The 21,946-nt window shown below is 38.9% G+C and overlaps 1 protein-coding gene across 1 annotated transcript; it reads right to left on the bottom strand.

Annotated features, from left to right (window-relative positions):
• Positions 1–6,489: 6,489 nt before the first annotated feature.
• On the bottom strand, positions 6,490–16,227 carry LOC123667810 (aldo-keto reductase AKR2E4-like). Its single transcript, XM_045601648.1, has 8 exons — positions 16,224–16,227; positions 15,942–16,060; positions 14,905–15,087; positions 13,913–14,029; positions 12,802–12,969; positions 11,304–11,401; positions 10,609–10,711; positions 6,490–6,711 (listed from the first exon to the last, which is right to left on the bottom strand). The coding sequence occupies exons 1-8, from the start codon at positions 16,225–16,227 to the stop codon at positions 6,490–6,492; spliced, it is 1,014 nt and encodes a 337-aa protein (XP_045457604.1).
• Positions 16,228–21,946: the final 5,719 nt, after the last annotated feature.

The following is a 21,946-nucleotide window of genomic DNA, read 5'->3' as shown; positions in this document are numbered from 1 at the left end:
GCAGATTCAGTGGCGTAGCGTGGTTGTCGGCCGCCCGGGGCGGAAGAAAATTTTGCCGCCCCCTTATTTAGGTATTTCAATTTAAAGTATACTAAAACTTACTTAGCTGAGTGGCTACGATATATAGAATTTAGCCACCCCCTTTCATCCCGTGGGTGTCGTAAGAGGTGACTAAGGGATAGAAAAGTTCCAATAATAATAATAATAATGATAAAGCTTTATTTAATTCCATGCAAAATTCATCAATCCTTATCTCAATTTGCCCAAATCAAAATTTCAATCAATTAAATAACAATACAAAATAATTAATAGTACTTATTAGATTTTATTAGATTAGTGATCATTATTAAGACATACTATTTCATGTAAAATAAATAAATTAATCTAATATATAAAATTCTCGTGTCACGGTGTTTGTAGTTAAACTCCTCCGAAAGGCTAGACCGATTCTCATGAAGTTTTGTGTGCATATTGGGTAGGTCTGAGAATCGAACAACATCTATTTTTCATCCCCCTAAATGTTAACTGTAGTCCACCCCTAATTTTTTTATTTTTTTTTTATTTTTAGATGAATTATTTATATTTTTATTTTTTTATGATACATCATTAAAAAATACATACAACCCTAAATTTTCAACCTTCTACGATCAACCCCTATATTTTATTTGTTAATTATAAACTTTATTTTTTTGGCAGGATTTTTATATTTATTTTGTCATGACTTAGAATAAAAAAAAATATATTACTCTTAATTTTCAACCTTTCTACGATCAAGCCCTATTTTTCCATCGCAATTTTTATTTTTTATTATTTTTAATAATTTCCTTTAATTGTGATTTTTTTCTCAATTCAATTTAATCTCCTGCCTTCGCCGGTCGATAACTATCAATCAATCAGTTATCCCCGCTAGAGGTCTACATTACGTTGTCACCTCTCATTCAGCAAACATCACGGGGATGACAATAAAGCCGGTCTCCTGTCTTACTCACTATACTGTTTTCTGCCATTGTTTTTTTTTGGTTTTATTTGTGTACCGATCGTAGTAGTGACTGTTATACGTATTATTTTAATTTTTCTGTGCACTAAATAAAGCATACTTTCATTGTCTACAACGCTTTCGTTTATAAGTAAATCCCCGCACACTTATATTATAGTAGATAGTTTATTGGCAAAACAACCTTTGCCGGGTCAGCTAGTTAATAATATGAAATAGCAAAGTTCCAATACCACTGTGGAACTAGTGAAGCCGACCGATGGCGGTATAGCCATCCTACAGCTAGCTTTTTAAATACACAACCGAAGACGAGCAGCAGCGTCTTCGGTGCGACAAAGCTAGCCCTGCGGTCACTAACCCGCCTGCCCAGCGTAGTGACTATGGGCAAAAACCCTCATGAGTTCGCGGTAGAATTTTAGGCCCTCAGTTCTCGGTAGCCCCACTATTCCCGGCAGCGGCCGCAGTAACGGTGGGGCGGAGGGTGCTGAGGATCACCGGGATACGGGAGACTGCCACTCAAAACTACAGGTACTACGTACCGGTTACGTATAATGGAGGCATGTTACGGCTGGACCACAACCTTACCGAACTGGAAGTAAAATCGAGTCTTAAACTTAAACTTAAGTGAAGTATACTGGGGTTGTCTGAAGTTTGAAGAGAGGGCGAAGACACGATGATCCTGGACTCCGGGCACTTGTTCTGCTTCCGTGAAGGTGATGGGCTTTCCCAAGGTGGCGTCGATTTTCTGGTCCATAAGACTCTCACTAACAACGTTGTGGAAGTCAGCAATGTGTCGAACCGGGTAGCGTACCTTGTACTTAAACTCACTGACAGGTACTCCCTAGAAGTGATACAGCTCTATGCGCTGACCTCAGCACAATCTGACAATGAAGTCGAAGCCTTGTATGACGATATTACTAGGGCCATGCATGGGACTACTTCGGCCTTCTACAACGTTGTTATGGGAGACTTCAACGCTAAAGTGGGAATACAAGACCGCGACGAATCGAGGATCGGACCACACGGGTCGCAGGAGGCAGATGCTCGTCAACTACTACGAGTCAGAGGGGCTCTTCTTGATGAATTCAATTTTTTGAGAAGAAGCCCCAAAGGCGGTGTACCTACATGGCAAAGCCCCAACACTATGATGAGGAACGAGATAGATTCATCATAGCGGATAAAAGGCATATTCAGAGATGTCTCCTTGGTTAATTGGTTTAACACTGGCAGTAACCACCGGCTATTGCGGAGCACTTTAAATATATACCTCCGAAAAGAGCGGGCCCGCTTAGTGAAATCTACTCACCGACGTACGCTGCCCCAATTACTATGTGGCTCCGAGCAGTTTCAATGGGAACTTCAAAACCGATTCGATTCGCTGGAAACTACTGGCAACGTGGAAGAGATTACCGACAACGTGGTGAAGACGGTGTGTACACTAGGTCGTAGGCACTTTCCGCCGACGAAGTCAACAAAGCAGTCCAACTCTCTTCCGAAGCTTCGCAAGAACAGAGGGCTCTTTCCAAGAAGATACGAAAACGTGTACGCCAAGACCTCCACTGCTCAAATACGAGAGAGATTGCTACTCTGATTGAGCAGAATAGGGATGACGTAGTTGGGTCAAACACAAAAACGTTAAAAAAAGTGTTCAGGCTACATAAACTATAGATATTAATTATTTTATCGTGCAGGCATTTTTTAAATTCAAGGCAAAACTTTGGACGATTTGATTTCTAAAGTTTTTCAGATCTGATGACTAAAATATTAATTTAAGGATCTCTTTAGAGCGAAAATGTCCCCTTCTGTGGACTGTTCGGATAAGACGTCCTTCAGTTTGATAGTGATTTAAAAATATTTAAGGATCGATTAGTATCTTATCTGAATTAAAGAAACATTTGGAAACTAAGCAATAATTTAAACATGTGTTCTTTAAAAAATCATCGTCCCTAAATTACGAATAAAAACATATAAACATGTTGTTCTGATATTTATAGTCTTCTTCTGTAGACACGTAAAATAGACAATGTTTTAAAAATTTAGAACCCATCCGATATTTATTTTTTTATCGTATTGGCATTACTGTCTTCTCCAGTAGTCATTTCTTCGTAACTCTGATAAACGATTTTGGTATCGATGAAGAATATTTTTTTAAGGAGTTACACAAGATTTTGGTCGAGTTTGGTGAGTCTTTCCTGTACTGCGTGTATTTTAGTAAGTAGACTCTTTAAAAATAAATGAGACCTAAGCTTCTATGCATATTAAGTAACTGATTTCAAAATCTAAATTGTTTTTATTCTAACTTCAATATGTAACACGCCATCTTTAATATATTTACAATTGTCTTTCCTGTAGACATATTTCCTGTAGATAAATTTTGCACATTTTAAGCGATGGTCCCTTAACTCCGCAACAAGTCTATGTTTTTTTTAACTTGCTACATTATTAAGTAAAGAGTTTTCCGTTACAACTATTAATTGGCATTTTACTAAGCGAGGTCATGGAAAAGGTGCACCTGATGGTGTTGGTGGGTGTATCAAGCGCATTTGTGACAGTCATGTTGCAAAGAGAAATGACGTATCGAATTTAGATGATTTGATGGCATGTTTAAGCTTAAATTGTAGAGGTATATAGAAACTTATAAGATCGAAGAATCGAAGTTTCCTGAAATCGATTAGGTTTTGTATGAGATTGCTACACGTCCTTTTAAAGGAACGCTCGAAATACATCAAGCTTTGTGCTGCAGAACTCAAATATTATCCGTGCTAGATGACTAAGCTGTTTAAACTGCACAGCCCATGAAGAATGTTCGCATTACGAACTAGGATAAATTCAAATACAGTTTAAAGTCCCAAATTCCCTTACTAATTCTGTGTTATCTGAGCCTCATTTGGCCAATTTTTCGCCTGTTTCTTCTCAAGCAGGACCTTCTAATCATCACGATAGTCCTGATGGAGCTCACTCTATTCAGTATTCTGGTAGCCCAGGAACTAGTGAAGCTACTACTGAGTCAATAACACCCGGTTACTTTGAAAGATTAACACCTGATAACTTAATTCAAAACTTAAATTTACCAAGCCGAAGACCCCCAAATAGAGTACGTCGCTTCGTTTCAAAGAGTTCCGATTCTTCCGTAGAAATAAAACCAAAGAAACGACGCCAACCTATCATATCAGACGATTCTGACGATAAAAATATATATTTTTTCTTTAATTTTTACCGGAATTTGTCATTTGTAATGACATGACATGTGATGATTATTCATTATTTTCTAATATATACCAATTTTACAATATTATTTTCTTTACTATGGGCAATGACTTTATTTTGAACATTTGTTTTCAAGCGCATGATAACATTATTATTATGTAACGTTTGGCTTAATAATTCTGTAGAAAATTAGATTTTTCTGTATAATTTCGACAGGAAAGGTGTCCTCTTCTGTGGTTAACTTTTGATTATTTTTTAATATCTAAAATACACGTATTATCAAATGTTAACTATTTAGTGATGATAGCGAATATTGTTTTGAGCACATTTAATTAGACTTTTCAAATGAATCGTAATAATGTAAGTGCTTAAATAAGGTTTATGTTATCAACTGTACACAAGTAAGTCTTTTCTGTGGACAGATAAAAATAAAACTGTGATTCTTAGCGAAAGTGTGTAAAACTGATCTGTATCCATATTATTAACAATGATCAAAGAGTACAATGTAAATAAGGGCTGATTTTCAAAACGAAATTCGATGTTTTAATTTTAGGAAATTATGGATTACGCAATTTGTGTTTGACCCATAGTTTGAGCCATATCTATAAGCTGTTTTCGAGTGTTGTTACGAATCGTCTCGCCAGAAGACTCGACGAATTCCAACTACCGGAGCAGCGGGGATTCGAAATGACTACAGCACTGTAGACCACATCCATACTGTTCGGTAGATTATACAAAAGACAGAAGAATATAATCAGCCGCTGTGTATGGCATTTGTGGACTACGAAAAAGTCTTCGACTATTGCTTCTCAAAATGGAAAAACAAAAAATACTGTTTATCCAAATGTTTTGGATTAAGTTTTAAAATAGCCTAGCAATTAATTTTTTTTTGTATTAATAAGTGAATTTGATGTAAATTTTTTTTATTATTTCACTTTATACGTAGCGAAGCACGTACCGGGCCGCTAGTATTTACTAATTGTTTTTATTAATTAAGTGTTGTTCAATTTTGCCGCCCCCTAAAAAGTGCCGCCCGGGGCGGGCCGCCCCCCCCGCCCCCACTACGCTACGCCACTGTGCAGATTACTTTTATTAGACAAATAAGGAAACGAAGTATAAAAATGTAATTATTTATTCAGTCTTGCGTTTATTGTACAATTATAAATGTGTAATAAAACATTATAGAATTTAAAAATACAATTAAAACCTGCAATATAAAAATAATAAAAAGTTCAATTGTTAAATAAGTATAAAATGTACAGAGTATAAAAATTAAAAATAATTCGTGAACGAAACTTTGCTGGATTTCGTAGTATTCATTTTTTTTTTTAATGTATGATAAAGTAATTAGAATAGTTATTGAAAGATTGTGAAGTTTGAAAAAAAATACATGACATTATTGAATTATTATTACCACATTTTTATTCTTATTTAGGCTCGAAGCATATCAAAGTTTTCAAAGTTTCTGTCAGAAAAATAATAACACAAATCAGACGATAATCTGTAGACCCTGCAGACTATTATAAATCCTCTGAGAAGAAAGTTATTAAAGTAAGATAGAGTTACTTAGATTTAGCCATAAGGAAATTTAAATTGAATTGAAATAATGAAAATAAAGGAATTATATTAGAATTTAGCATTGAATTAAAGAAATACAATCAATAGCCTGTGTATTGTATAAAAAGGTTATAATACATAAAATTAAAAAAAAAAAAAAAAACTTAAGTATACAATTTTTATACGCGCCTGTTTCACCGGTCGTGGGTAAAGTTTATCCTGCAAATAAGTTACCAATAAACTTTAACAGTTTGAGGTTCATTTAATAAATATAAATAGCTTTTAGATTCACATTTGACAAAAGGAATGTCTCATTAATACAGTTCGAATTTAAAATAAAATATAATCAGCAAGTAACTGCGGAGTTTCTTGGCGATTCTTCTCTGCAGAATCTACATTCCGAATCGGTGGTAGCTTTACTTTTACAAAAATAATAATCAATTTAAAATTTTAATTTCTTCTCTTCTTCTTTAAAGACTATGGCTCCATCAGCAAAAATTTTAATTTGTAAAATGACGAAATTTTTTTAATTTTGATTTCGAATATTATATAAAAAAAAACTTTATCTGTTGAATTCCGTCATCTGTCAAATAGCGTTATCCACCACCCGGTGAAACCGGCTATAAAATATAAGTTTTTATTACTATCACAAATATTTCTAAGCAGAAAACATTGACATTTTAATTATTGAATTTCATTTGACAGATTAAAATTTACAGATAATATGTAAATTAGATTTTGGTAAAGGGATCTTCGATGGGATTATCCACCTTGTCGAAGGGGTAGTGGGGGTGATTCTGCCAGAAGGTGGGGGCGGTGAACCGCACGTTCCTGTTGAACTGACTGATCATCTCTATCTCCTCTTCATCTAGTTGGAAGTCGAAGATGTCGATGTTTTCTATTAGTCGGGAGTATCTTATTGTTTTAGGCATGGGAATTATTTTTCTTTCCACCTGCGAATAGAGATAGTTGTTATAAAAAAATGTTTACAAATAAAAATTAATCACCGAAAAGTTTCGATAACAAATTGAATAAATAGCTGTGTTAGATTTGATGTTTATGTCTGGACTCAATTTGTATCGTGCCCGCGATCCCCTCATAGGTGCGTCGGCGGAACACCCCAGAGGTTTTAGCCTGTGGACTAGGTTTGTATAAAAAAAAAAATAGACGTGTTAGCTATTGACGAAAAAAATATGGTTTCCTTGACTAATGTCTTCCGGACTCACTCAGTTCAGCCTATCGCAGTCCACTGCTGGACATAGGCCTCCCCAAGTTCGCGCCAGACATCCCGGTCTTCCGCAATCCTCATCCAGCCGACACCGGCAATCTTACGTATATCGTCGGTCCAACGGGCCGGAGGACATCCCACACTGCGTTTGCCAAGACGCGGTCTCCACTCTAGGACCCGTCTACTCCAACGGCCATCGGTCCTGCGACACAAATGACCAGCCCACTGCCACTTCAACTTGCTAATTCTGTAGGCTACGTCGGTTACTTTCGTTCTCTCGCGGATAGTCTCATTTCTAATCCTATCTTTAAGAGAAACCCCAAGCATAGCCCGTTCCATTGCACGTTGAGCGACCCTAAATTTGTGGACCAGTCCCTTCGTCAGTGTCCACGTCTCAGCTGCGTATGTTAACACAGGCAGGACGCATTGTTCGAAGACTTTTGTTTTCAAGCATTGCGGAATCTTCGAAGTGAAGACTTGACGAAGCCTGCCAGCCGCCCAGCCTAACCGAATCCTCCTATCGGCCTCCCTCTCGAAGTTGTTGCGGCCCAGTTGGATAGTATGGCCTAGGTAAATATAATCCTGAACAACTTCGAGAAGGGTACCATCGACCGATACCGGTATCGGTATGACTTGGTTGTTAAACATGACTTTCGTCTTATCCAAGTTCATACAGAGACCGACACGTCGGGAAGACTCGTTTAGGCCGGCCAGCATTTGGCCTAACTCATCCAGCGTCTCCGACGATGACAATATCGTCGGCGAAACGAAGGTGAGAGATGAATTCACCGTTGACGTTGATGCCTCGTTCCCCCCAATCTAAGGTCTTAAAAACATCCTCTAGCGCAGTGGTAAACAGTTTCGGTGATATTACATCCCCCTGTCTTACCCCGCGCCGGAGGGAAATTGGTCTTGTTCTTTGGTCATTGACATAAACGGTCATCGTCGCCGCGTCGTACATAGATTTCAGTACATCGATATATTGCCAGTCGATATGACATCTCTGCAGAGAGTCCAGGACAGCCCAGGTCTCGACAGAGTCGAAGGCTTTCTCGTAGTCCACAAATGCCATACACAGCGGTTGATTATATTCTTCCGTCTTTTGAATAATCTGCCGAACAGTATGGATGTGGTCTACGGTGCTGTAGCCATTTCGAAACCCAACCTGCTCCGGTGGTTGGAATTCGTCGAATCTTCTAGCGAGACGATTCGTAACAACCCTCGAAAACAGCTTATAGACGTGGCTCAGAAGTGAGATCGGTCTGTAATTCTTTAACAGAGACTTATCGCCTCTCTTAAAGAACAGCACCACCACACTCCTGGACCACGCATCCGGCGTGGTACCTCGGTGGATGACGGCGTTAAATAGTCTTGCCAAGGCTTTCAGGACTGGTCGCCCTGCGGCTTTAAGGAGTTCAGTGGTAACTCCGTCATCCCCCGGGGCCCTCCCGTTTTTAAGCTGCCCGAGCGCTGCACCAATCTCATCCTCTTCGAAATCCGGGATACACTCCGAATAATGGCGCAACAATGGTGCCCGTGGATCTTCGGTATCCCAAGTCGCAGGCTTGCGTGCGCTCAATGAGTACAGCTGTCCATAAAATTTCTCAACCTCTCCTCGGATCTGAGGGCGAGAGCAGACGGTTCTGCCATCCGCTGTTTTTACCTTCGCAAAAAGGCTTCTCCCCAATGGTCTTTGGAAAACTTTGGACCCCCTATTCTGCTCAATCAGAGTAGCAATCTCTCTCGTATTTGAGCAGCGGAGGTCTCGGCGTACAGGCTTCCGTATCCTTTTGGAAAGAGCCCTCTGTTCTGGCGAAGCAGCCGGCAACTCGCGCCTCTGCCACATCAGATCCAAGGCTTCGGGAGAAAGTTTGTTCTGCTTCATTGGTTTTGTTGGTGGAAAGTGCCTGCGACCCAGTGTACACACCGTCTTCACCACGTTGTTGGTTATCTCGTCCACGTCGCTAGTAGTTTCCAGCGAATCGAATCGGTTTTGGAGTTCCAACTGAAACTGCTCGGAGCCACATAGTATTTGGGGCAGCGTAGGTCGGAGAGTAGATTTCATCAAGCGGGTCCGCTCCTTTCGGAGACATATATTCAGAGTGCCCCGTACTAGCCGGTGGTCGCTGCCGGTGTTAAACCTGTTAACCACTGAGACATCTCTGAATATATGCCTTTTATCCGCTATGATGAAATCTATCTCGTTCCTCGTCACAGTATCGGGGCTTTGCCATGTCCACCTCCTTTGGGGCTTCTTCTCAAAAAATGAGTTCATCAAGAAGAGCCCCTCCGATTCGAGGAAGTTGACAAGCGTCTGTCCCCTGTGATTCCTGTGCCCCAATCCGTGTGGTCCGATCCTCGATCCGTCGCAGCCTTGTACTCCCACTTTAGCGTTGAAGTCTTCCATAACAACGCTGTAGAAGGTCGAAGTAGTGCCATGTATGGCCCTTGTAATATCTTCATACAAGGCTTCGACTTCATCGTCAGAGTGTGCCGAGGTCGGCGCATATACCTGTATCACTTTCAGGGAGTACCTGTCGGTGAGCTTAAGTACAAGGTACGCTACCCGGGTCGACACACTACTGACTTCCACAACGTTGTTAGTGAGAGTCTTGTGAACCAGAAAACCGACGCCACCTTGGGAAAGCCCATCACCTTCACACACAGACAACCCCAGTATGCTCCACTTAATGTGACTAAGTTCTACCTCAAGTTCGGTGAGGTGATGGTCCAACCGTAGCGTGCGTCCATTATACGTAGCCAGGAATATTTTTCTATGGCAGCCTCCCCTACCCCGGTGATTCTTGGCACCCTCTACCCCACCGTTACCACGGCCGCTGCCGTAGCCGGGAATAGTGGGGCTGCCGGGAACTGAGGGCTTTATTTTTAAGTTCGAACTCATGGGGGTTTTTGCCCATAGTCACCACGCTGGGCAGGCGGGTTGGTGACCGCAGGGCTGGCTTTGTCGCACCGAAGACGCTGCTGCCCGTCCTCGGTCTGTGCATTTGAGAAGCCAGCAGTTGGATAGTTATCCCGCCATCGGTCGGCTCCCCAAGTTCCAAGATGGTAGCGGAACTGTGTTATCCTTTAGTCGCCTCTTACGACACCCACGGGAAGAGAGGGGGTGGCTAAATTCTTTAGTGCCGTAGCCACACAGCATAGTCTTCCGGACAGCTAAACGGATTTATACAATTAAGATATCGTTAGATTCGTCTTGATGACCCAAGTTTTAGACAGGTGAAGAAAACCAACGTGATTGGACGCTGTACTGTCAACCTTTCTTTTTCTTTTGTTTTGTCTGTCCTTGTTGGTCTAAATACTTTGATTCGGTCGGTATCGGTTGTTAACATATACCCGATAGCAGTGACGTAGCGAACTCGCGCCCGGGGCAGGATACCCTTTTACCCCCTCCCCCCATTCCAAAACCATATAATATGTGCACCAATTTTATGTGTACCGCCCAGTGGATGATGCCCCATCTTGCCCCCCCTCGCTACACCACTGCCTGATGGCAATCGTTAATCGCGAGCAGTGTGGTGGATTAAACTCTGAACCTTATCCTCCATCGAGAAAACCTATGCCCAGCAGTGGTATGTTACAGGCTGAATCAAATCATACTTACAAACCACCTCAAAACAACCTGCGCGGTAGTTTTGTTGTGTCTCTCAGCGATCTGTCTCAGCACGGGGTCGTTGAACCGCAGCCCCGTGTAGTTTACACCGAACCTAAAAAAATGTATTCGTTAATTGACTGTTTCCCTCCACTTTATCATTTACTTTGACTTTTCCATTCTACGTGTAGTATATGTTAGAGTAACATCAATAAGTGATTTTGTTTTATACGACTAGCTACCCCTGTCTCTCTCCAGCAGCTCTGGTCACCTCGCACTAAACGGTTTGCTTCCTCGTTCCTAATACGCACCGCAAAAATTTGGAATGCCCTTCCGGCTTCCGTTTTTCCAACAAACTATAACTTGGGTATCTTTAAATCAAGAGTGAATAGGCATCTTCTAGGCAAGCGCGCACCACCTTAGGCTGCATCTTCACTTGCCATCAGGTGAGATTGCAGTCAAGCGCTAGTCTATATATTAAAAAGAAATACCTTGCTCACCAACAAGAACACAGCACTGCTTGAAAGCAGTATTATTTAGCTGTGATCTTCGGTAAGATCGAGGTACTTCCCCAGTCGGGCTGCTCCAGACTTCAATATATATCCTATTGTGCCTTACCTCAATATAAAGGCCCAGAGCAGAAAATATTGGTGAAGAGTAAGCATGTAATATTAACTCTTCTATTTCCCAATTATTAATTTACTTACCTCGTGACCATGGAGCCGAAGGGACTGAAGCCCATCACTACAATGCCCTGCGACTGCGCGTACTGAACGAGCTCCTCCTGTACCAGCTGAGGGTGTATCTGGTGGAAACAATTGGTCTTTTTTGGTGGTGGTTGGTATGAAGATTTAACTGAGGTAGGGCACAGCAGGAATTTCCTGCTCAAAATATGGAGCAGCCCGACTGGGGGGATACCTCGACCTTACAGAAGATCACAACTAAATAATACTGTTTTCAAGCAGTATTGTGTTCCTGTTGGTGAGTAATGTAACCAGAGCTCCTGGAGGGAACTGGGGATGGGTTCGGTAGCGCGCTTGCGATGCTTCTGGTGTTGCAGACGTCTATAAGCTACGGTAATCGCTTACCATCAAGTGAGCCGTACGCTTGTTTGCCGACCTAGTTGTATAAAAAAAAAATGAGGAATGAAATTGAAGGATAAGTCAAATCATTATCTCTTTGTGCACGTCTCCGACTGCATGTTGCATACAATTTCGAAGGACTACCGTTTTGATATTTTTAAGTGTGTGATTTATTTTGCTGGCTTTGTGTAATTATTGAATTTTTATTCGTTCCAGCCTTTTCAGTTGATTTAATGTTAGTTGTTCTTCACGCAGGTGGTTTTTTGTTTTTCTTTAATTATTATTTTTTAAGTTTGTCTACTGAATTGTATTTACCTATATGCATGCGGTGTTTACCTACATGAGTTGTGCACTTAGATTAAGCATAATGTATGTTCCGTTTCGTAATGAATGTTTTAGTGTAATAACTGCTGGTAAACCAATAAATAAATAAATAAATAATAAATAAATAAATTACACACATACACACACAGAAGATACACGCGAAAAACATAACCCTTCATTTGCAGTCAGGTAAAAAGAATATTCAATTAAATACGCATTATTAGAGACGACTCAAAAACTACTCATCTGATCTCGTTCAAAACACACCAGGAAGCACCAGCTTTCGAATTTCGATTAAAAAAAGAATCATCAAAATCGGTACGCCCAGTGAAAAGTTACGATGTAACACAAATTGAGAGCCTCGTAGTTTCGAATCGTTAAGACTTAATAACATAATGGAGTTCATAAATCGGCAATATAGGTCCCATGCAATAAGCCTAGGCATATACCTAGACATTTACCTGATATGAGCAGAACTTACTCAGCGAACAATATTTCCCCCTCTTTCCGTGGGTGTCGTAAGAGGCGACTAAGGGATAACACAGTTCCACGACCACCTTGGAACTTAAAAAGCCGACCGATGGCGGATTACCATCCAACTGCTGGCTTTGAAATACACAGGCCCGAAGACGGGCAGCAGCGTCTTCGGTGCGACAAAGCCAGTACTGCGGTCACCAACACGCCTGCCCAGCGTGGTGACTATGGGCAAAACACACGAGTTCACGCCACTTTTGGCGCGAAATTAGAGAAGCCTGTGTCCAGCAGCAGTGGACTGCGATAGGCTGAAGTGAATATTTACCTCAATCTGTAAAACAGCGGGTTTGATATTGCCCTCGTCTATGACCCTCTTCAGCTGTTGCTTGTTGAAATTGGATAATCCGATGGACTTGGCGTACCCGGCCTCCACGGCGTCTTCCATAGCGCGCCATGTCTCCATGTAGTCTGTGTTCGTGGGGGTGTAGTCGTCCTGGAAGTTATTTTTTATAATATTAGCGAAACTAGTGTACGGCCCAAATGATGGTAAGCGGTTACCGTAGCTTATAGACGCCAGTGACACCAGAAGCATCGCAAGCGCGTTGCTAACCCTATCCAGAAAGCTCGGGCACCTTACTCACCACAGAAATACAACATTGCTTGAAAGTGGTATTATTTAGCTGTGAGCTGTGATCTTCTGTAAGGACGAGGTACTTCCCCAGACAGACTACTCCTCCTTTGCCCTACCTCAGTACTTTATGTGCATAATATTAAATATTTGTATTTTCCCGTTAAAAAAATAGTGACTCACGTTAATTGGCCAATTAACTTAGCCACGCCCCTTGATAAATTAGATCAAAGTAAAGTAGATAGCTGTGTGGTTACGGCAGTAAAGAATATAGTTATCCCCTCTCTTCCCGTGGTTGGCGTAAGAGGCGATTAAGGGATAACACAATTCCACTACCACCTTGGAACTTAAAAAGGCGACCGATGGCGAGATAACCATCCAAATGCTGGCTTTGAAATACATAGGCCGAAGACAGGCAGCAGCGTCTTCGGCGCGACAAAGTCGCCCTGCGGTCACCAACCCGCCTGCCCAGCGTGGTGACTATGGGCAACACACATGAGTTCACCATGAGTGAGCCATTTTTGGCGCGAACTTGTAGTAGCTTATGTCCAGCAGTGGACTGCGATAGGCTGATATGATTAAAGCAGAAAGAGAGAACGAACGAAATAATTCACTTTCTTATTTACCCAAATAGAACTATTTTAAACTTTCTAATACTTTGTAAAAAGTCCCAAAGGAACAAAATTAAGAAAATTGCGCAGAAAACTTCAGAAAACGTAACCACTAATGTGTTTATCGTGTTTTAGTTCGCAAGTTTTGACGAACTTCGTGGTGTCAGCTAGTAACAAACAGATTACTCAGTACTCACATTGAGTCCAATGGGCCAGTGCATAAGGTACAGGTCAACGTAATCGAGTCCCAACTGACGCAGAGACTCTTCCAAGGCTTTCATCACTTGCCCTTTTCTGTGACGAGTGTTCCAGAGCTGGGATGGAGGAAAAAATGTCAGTAAATTGTCTGTTTCGTTACTGATGGGTAAATCCTCTACTAAGAGAAATGTCTATGATTCAGAAGATAATTAGTAAGCTACCGTTACTCATAGTACGGAACATATATATAGCAGCGTCATCAGTCATCCTTTTCTTAGTTCGACTGACTGAATAATTATAATGACTGAATAATTTTCACTAAACGATTTGCTTCCTCGTTCCTAATACGCACCGCAAAAATTTGGAATGCCCTTCCGGCTTCCGTTTTTCCAACGAACTATAATTTGGGTATCTTTAAATCAAGAGTGAATAGGCATCTTCTAGGCAAGCGCGCACCACCTTAGGCTGCATCTTCACTTGCCATCAGGTGAGATCGCAGTCAAGCGCTAGTCTATATATTTAAAAAAAAATGCGCTGAATCAATCAATCGATCAAAAAGGACTTATATCCATAAAATTTCTGAATGTAGAACCATTGCAAGTCTCTTAAGAAACAAGATAAAAGATTGAATATCGACTGTTACCTAACTAAATATCTTAATAGAAAGTGATTCAAGCAAAACGAGAAGTTCACGTTCAATACAAAAATTTACAAATTACAATTAAAAATGTAAGGTGGATTAAGCTCCAATCACCATTATACTAGAAGCTAACTGTGGGACATTATAGGCTTAACCAATACACAACCAGAACTTATCCACACAATTTCTGAAAGTAGGACTCTTTTTATATAACTAGGTCGGCAAACAAACGTAGGGCTCACCTGATGTTAAACGGTTACCGTACACAATACTTGAAAGCAGTCTTATTTAACTCTAGAATCATAAAAAAAGAGAAAAAAGGCAGGTGTTTACTGTTCCCTACCAACATACCTTGGTAGTGATGAAGACCTCATCTCTGGAGACCGTCTGTTCTGCGACCGTGATACGCACGGCCTCGCCCAGCTCCGCCTCCGTGTTGTACACGGCCGCGGTGTCAAAGTGCCGGTAGCCGAGGTCTATCGCTTGTATCACCACGTCTCTGAGCATTTTGTTCTCTGATTGTGTTACACCATGCTGCAATATTATTACATCGCTGAGTCATAGTTTTGTGAAGCTACAACCTATTCGAAATTCAGATGTTGCTGTTAATAATTAGTTGATATTTCATTCCGAAAAAAACGAATATAATTTTAATTTGTAAGCCCTAATAATAAAAGCTTCACACCCTACAGTCCCAAGTAGGAACATTATACATAAGAACAAACGCCCAGACCAGGACAAAGATTTAAACTTAGCTGTGTGTAGTACCTAGGTGACCGAGCTTAGCTCGGTATTTTTAATAAATCGTGTTTTTTGGAAATCAATTTAAATACGAATTACATATTGATAAAATATAAATAATATTTTCTGATTATACCGGCACAATAATAAAAAAAAAAAATGATCTGGTTATTTGAATAAAAAATCATGAGCGCAATTAGAAAAAACAATCGATCTGACATGGGGATTTGAACCGTGGTCTTCTCGGTCGATCCCGACCGGCCAATTTCCCACCTGATTGAATGAGCTATGACAAATTTATTGACAATTGCGAAATTTACCTTCGTATTCTAACGATATTGTAGCCATTTTTTCATTGCCTAAAAACAGGGATAAAACGACATTTTCTAAAAATGAATCCAAGCTATAACAATTTATCGCCCCCGAAATCCCCAGTATACTAAATTTCATGAAAATCGTGGCCGTTTCCGAGATAGATTATATACCTATATATTACATAACAAATAGCTTTAGTTTATAGGACTATTAAGTTTCAGGCCTTCCGAAGGTTTCCATGACACTGGTAACAAGGGCGTGATTTGAATCTCTTTCGACTTCTGCTGCGCACATTTTTTATATTTCCTTGCAAACTAAATGGTTGAATTCACCTCATCAAACCCGAGAAACGTCCCCAGCGCGATGGCCGGTATCTCTCGTCCATTGTTCATCTTGTACTTCGGCACTTTTGTCAGTACCATAAAATGGGACATCTGCGAAATAAATATAACTTAACGCTTTACATTCACATACAACACATACATTTTTTTTATGTCACTAGGTCGGCAAACAAGCGTACGGCTCACCTGATGGTAAGCGATTACCGTAGCTTATAGACACCTGCAACACCAGAAGCATCGCAAGCGCGTTGCCGACCCAAAATACATACAAACCCATTAAAATGGTTTTCATACAAAATTATCTTTAAATTAAGGCGTTTGATAAAACATTTGGCTGTGCACTGGATACAATATCTAAGTATGTAATGCACCTAATGTCAAAATGTTGCAAGTTTTTGATTGTTAGTTGATTCTGCCGCCATGACCTAGATTCAATATTCAATGTATATACTAGCTGCTCGGCAAACGTTGTCCTGTCCTACCTCGGAGAGCAAGTTAAGCCGTTGGTCCCGGTTGTTATCATTAACACCTGATAACGATCGTTACTCACAGTATGGAACATATTCGCCAACCCGCATTGAAGCAGCGTGGTGGATTAAGCTCTGATCAGCCGTGGGATATTACAGGCTGAAGCGATTACATATATCTACGTAAATGAATAGGCCACACATATAATAGGGTTAAATATTTTATAACATACACACACCCCTATGGAAAGAATCTCATAAAACATGGTCCAATGCAGACCAAATTCTCACACCGAGTTATAAGAATCTATCAGATCTCATGGACTCTCATAACCCAGTATGAGAATTTGGCCTGCATTGGTCCATGTTTTATGTCATTTTTACCATAGAGACGCTCGTCTGTTCCTAAACTAAGCAACTCAATACTTGTGTTATGGGAAACAGGTGAGGAAACAGCTGATACAGCGAAATACTTTTGTTGTTTCGATATATATACATAAACATATGACGTACATATATGAATCTATAAAAACAAATATTACACCCAGACTCAAGCGGGAATCGAACCCGCGACCCGCGGAGCAGAAAGCAGGGCCACTACAAACTGCGCCAACGAGCTAGTCTATACATACACGTAGATATATACGTAGATACAGATGTTTGTCGTGATATAGGCGTTTATACTAGTTGTTTGATTTTGAACCCCCGACACAACCATGATCACGTTTGTGCCTGTAACATCCCACTGCTGGGCATATGCCTCTCTCTGCGTGTAAGAGAAGGATCGAAGCTTAATACTGCTCCACTGCGGGTTGGCTTGATACAATATTTTCATCAATTTTGTCGGTTGAGTGTCGGTCGTTTATTTATATTTACTAGCGATCGATAAGCCAGCAATATTTACATTGTGTATCTTATCTGAGCATATTATTTTTCATTGCCAACTTGGTATCAAGGACTCGTTGCTAGGCAACGTAACTTACTAAATCAAAATGAAAAATAACTTTAATCAAATAAGTTTAAAGGCACATTCGAATCGTCACCTTACAAATTTTTTTTCATCGTTTAAAGTGGAGCTACCACCGATTCTGAATATAGATTTTGCAGATAAAAATCTTGAAGAAACTCCGCAGTTACTCTTTAAAAAAAAACCGTTTCCATGTTACATTGATTTAAAAAAAAAATTTTTTTTCTTTAATATTTTTTGTACCTTTGGGTATTTTTTTATGTGTTACACATAATTTATAACTTGTTACGAGTTATAAATGAGTACTTTATTTTTTACGTATGTTGAGTGTGCGTGTATTTGTGGGTGTGTGTGGGTATTTGTGTATTTGTGTGTATGTGTGTGTGTGTGTATGTGTGTGTTAGTGTGTGTAAGTTCGTGCGAATGTGTTTTAGTTGAATAGTTTTAGTAAAATAGTTCAAACAGATTCATCACTTCATCATCATCATCACTTCAGCCTACTACAGTCCAGTGCTGAGCATAGGCCTCTACAAGTTGGCGCCAAAAATGGCGTGAACTAATGTGTGTTGCCCATAGTCACCACGCTGGGCAGACGGGTTGGTGACCGCAGGGCTGGCTTTATCGCACTGAAGACGTTGCTGTCCGTCTTCGGCATGTGTATTTCAAAGCCAGAAATTGTTTGGTTATTCCGTCATCGGTCGGCTTTATAAATTCCAAGGTGGTAATAGAACTGTGTTATCTTTTAGTCGCCTCTTACAACACCCACGGGAAGAGAGGGGGTAGCTATATTCTTAATACTGTAACCGCACAGAATTCGAACAGATTAAGACTTAAATACTGAAATAATATACTAAAATAATTGTGTTTGCTCGCAAACGAAAAAAAACCGACTTCAATTACATCGACGAGTAATACAACGTAGATCGACGAAAGAATAGTCAAGTAACTACGCGTTATCAAAGATTACTCAAAAAGTAGTCATCAGATCTCGATAAAATTTATATGTGACCACATGATAAACATCAGCTTTCGATTAAATTAAAAATTATCAAAATCGCTACACCCAGTAAAAAGCTATTGCGGATTTTCGAGAGTTTCCCTCGATTTCTCTGGGATCCCATCATCAGATCCCTGGTTTTCTTATCATAGTACCAAACTAGGGATATCCCCTTTCCAACAAAAAAAGAATGATCAAAATCGGTATATCCAGTAGAAAGTTATGCGGTATAATACAACGTAGGTCGACGAAAAAAGCGTCAAGTAAATACGCATTATTATATTAGATATAACTCGAAAAATAGTTGTTAGATCTCAAATAAATTTAAATGGGACCAATTGACACACACCACCTAGTTCCTAGTGATGTAAAGAACTCACAATCATTACAAACATAGAAAAACTTTAAAACATTATATAATAATTGCTGAATATAATTAAAATTATTAGAAATATTAAATATATATAAAATAATAAATTAACTTAAGTGCCCTGAAATGCCATGCCACTTCTGTTCTGTGTTTGATCCATGTATTTTCCACGCATTTTATTGCTGTGTAAACTGAGTGATAGATTTCTACCCTTAGTTTTGTTTTTTTCTTTTATATTGGACTCCCAGTAATACTAATGTTAAAATTACAAATTTTTTATATAGTTAAATTTCTCATGTAATAGAATAAAGTTTCTATTGCCATAAATTCTGTATTTATCCTCGAGGTCTTCTTATATAGAGATAATATTACGTTTTGTTAGCCTGTTCGAGCATATAATTTACAAATAAACAAACATTACATACACACACGGTCGTATGTTCCTACAGGAAGAAACTTATTACTTGTAATCTTTGATCTTGTATTACTTGTGTTATAGGTAACACCCGGCTATGACAACATTTTTTTTTACAGAATAAAATGAATAAAATGTAAGCTGGCGATGTTCAACATATAGCATTCTAATACAAATATGATACATTTATTGTACTAGCAATATCTAGCAACAGACATCAATATTGATATAAAACATAAATATATAACTGGTTCGAAATAAAACAACTGTAGAACAAAAAATTATATTATAAAAATAAGTATCAAAAAGAAAAAAATATTGAAATATAGAATAACAGATTAAAAATAACAATATAACATAAACAACACTAACCTCCTTATAGCTGTGCCTCTATGTTATTTTAGTTAAAAACTTATTTTAATTTATCTTGTCATTAGTTAGCAAATTGTTATCAGCTCTGCGGTCACAAGTGCACTACAAGTTTGTGTATCTTTAATTATTTTATTTAGTTAACACTTTATTTACAAAGATTATATAATCCTTTTTATTATGAACCATAAGAAATAGAAGACAAAATATTAAAGGAAAAACTAAAAAAAAAATACAAAGGAGCGTGTAATAATTGTGATTGCTCGCAAACGAAAAAAAACCGATTACATTACATCGACAAGTAATGCGAGTACAACATAGGTACACGAAAAAATATATTCAAGTAAATACGCGTGATCAAAGATTACTCAAAAAGTAGTCATCAGATCTCGTCAAATTTAAATGGGCCATGACAAGTTGACAAGCATCAGCTATCGATTGAATAAAGAATCATCAAAATCGGCATATACCCAATGAAAAGTTATGCGTTATAATACATTGTAGATCGAAGAAAAAAAAGTCAAATAAATACATACCTACGCATTATTTTAGTTAACTTGATAAGTAATTATTGTTAGATCTCTGTTCTCTGATTCGAATTGAAAAAATATTTTGTGTTCGATAGTTCGTAGCATTGAGGTGAGATAGATTTATTGTATCATTGGTCTATACGCTCTCACTTCACTCACTTCAGCCTATCTCAGTCCACTGCTGGACATAGGCCTCCACAAGTTCGCGCCACAATAGTCACAGCCGCCACAAGGTCTATACTCTATAGTTATAATATTATAATAGATAGTTTACCATTACGGAAGAGTCTTCGCCGAAGACTATATTAGAGAAAAAGTGGTTAAATCGATTTTAATTTATTGGTTTACCAGCGACCCGCCCCGGCTTCGCACGGATGCTGCCGCTTTTTACTAAATTCATATGTATGTATGTATGTATGTGCTTAGTTTTATTTAACAATAAAATATTTTTCAGAAAATTTACTTATATTTAGTTTATAAACTTTTGTGGAAGCGCTGCAGTGGGCGCAAGCGCCGCGGCGTGCGGCAGTTGCTAGGCAACGATCGCGCGGGTAGCGATTGCGTCACGAGGCAAGGCTAGTTACAATAGGGGGGTATCCAATAAATACGTGAGCTATTTTTCGATCACTTTACCCCCCCTCCCGTCCCCTTACACGAGATTGATGCTGAATTTAATAGAGGTTGACGGGAAATAATAAACTGTTCAAGTATAAGTAGTTAATTTATTTAAATTAAATAAAATTCAAAGCAATAACTAAATGATTTTAATAGCCCTAAGATTTATTTTAGCGCGCAAAATGAACACTGAAAATATATTTTTTTAATATCTGTAATATTGTATATTTTTTGAAGTGAGATTTTCGACTATCCCCCTCGTTTAAATGAGATTTGGTGAGATTTCATTGGACCCCTCTCTCCATTCTGAGATCACGTAATTAATGAATATCCCCATATGGAATTTGTGTACCTGCTGTTGTTTACCTAGTAAATGGTACGGAACCCCAAGCGCGAGTCCGACTCGCACTTGGCCGGTTTTTACCCTATAGAGAGAGATAGAGACTTTTTGTACAACAATTAACTTAGGTACATTATTAAATAAACTAAATTGTTACGAAATTACTTAATTTAATAAAATTTTAATATATAATTGTGTGCTTGTTCTCAAATAAATAACATAAGAGTACATTTTACATCAACAAGTAAAAAAAAAAAAATCGTCAATGTAGTCGAAGTTAATTAAATATAATATTGGAGATAAATGATAACTCTAAATTATCATCAAAATCAGTACTCCTGTATAAGTTAACACACAAAAAAAGTGCGTGCGTACAAAGTACACATATCAGAAGTGAAACTTCTTTGGCGAACTAATTTTTAAGTCTCGTTATATTTCTACAAATTTAAAGCTTTAGATTTCCGTTTCAGCGTCATCTAGTTAGTTTGCAATGTAATACTATCGATATTAATGTAACAATCTTTGTAGTTTCTATAGTACACGCTAGGTGGCTCTGTTGTTCGACTAAAACGTTGCACATCTTCGTGACGCTAATATTATTATTATTTCATTTTATCCGTTAAAATTTTACCCTCATGCTCTTATAGAAGTTTTACTTCAAATAAGTCAATTTGAGAATCTTCTTCTTCTTTTTAACCGACTTCCAAAAAAGGAGGAGGTTCTCAATTCGACTGTATTTTTTTTTATGTATGTTACATCAGAACTTACTATAATCCGACCTAAAATCGAGGGAAACTCTCGAAAATCCGCAATAACTTTTTACTGGGTGTACCGATTTTGATAATTTTTAATTTAATCGAAAGCTTATGTTTATCATGTGTTCACATATAAATTTTATCGAGATCTGATAACTATTTTTTGAGTAA

Source organism: Melitaea cinxia, chromosome 29 (assembly GCF_905220565.1).
Source record: "Melitaea cinxia chromosome 29, ilMelCinx1.1, whole genome shotgun sequence".
NCBI lineage: Eukaryota > Metazoa > Arthropoda > Insecta > Lepidoptera > Nymphalidae > Melitaea > Melitaea cinxia.
The sequence above is the reverse complement of the archived record's forward strand: the minus strand, read 5'-3'. Positions and strand labels throughout refer to the sequence as shown.

Coding starts and splice junctions, on each gene's coding strand:
- LOC123667810 (XM_045601648.1), bottom strand. Junction 11,402..12,801: donor CCGCTGTTTTACAGATTGAG/GTAAATATTCAC, acceptor TGTTTCCACCAG/ATACACCCTCAGCTGGTACA. Junction 6,712..10,608: donor AGGTTGTTTTGAGGTGGTTT/GTAAGTATGATT, acceptor CTCTATTCGCAG/GTGGAAAGAAAAATAATTCC.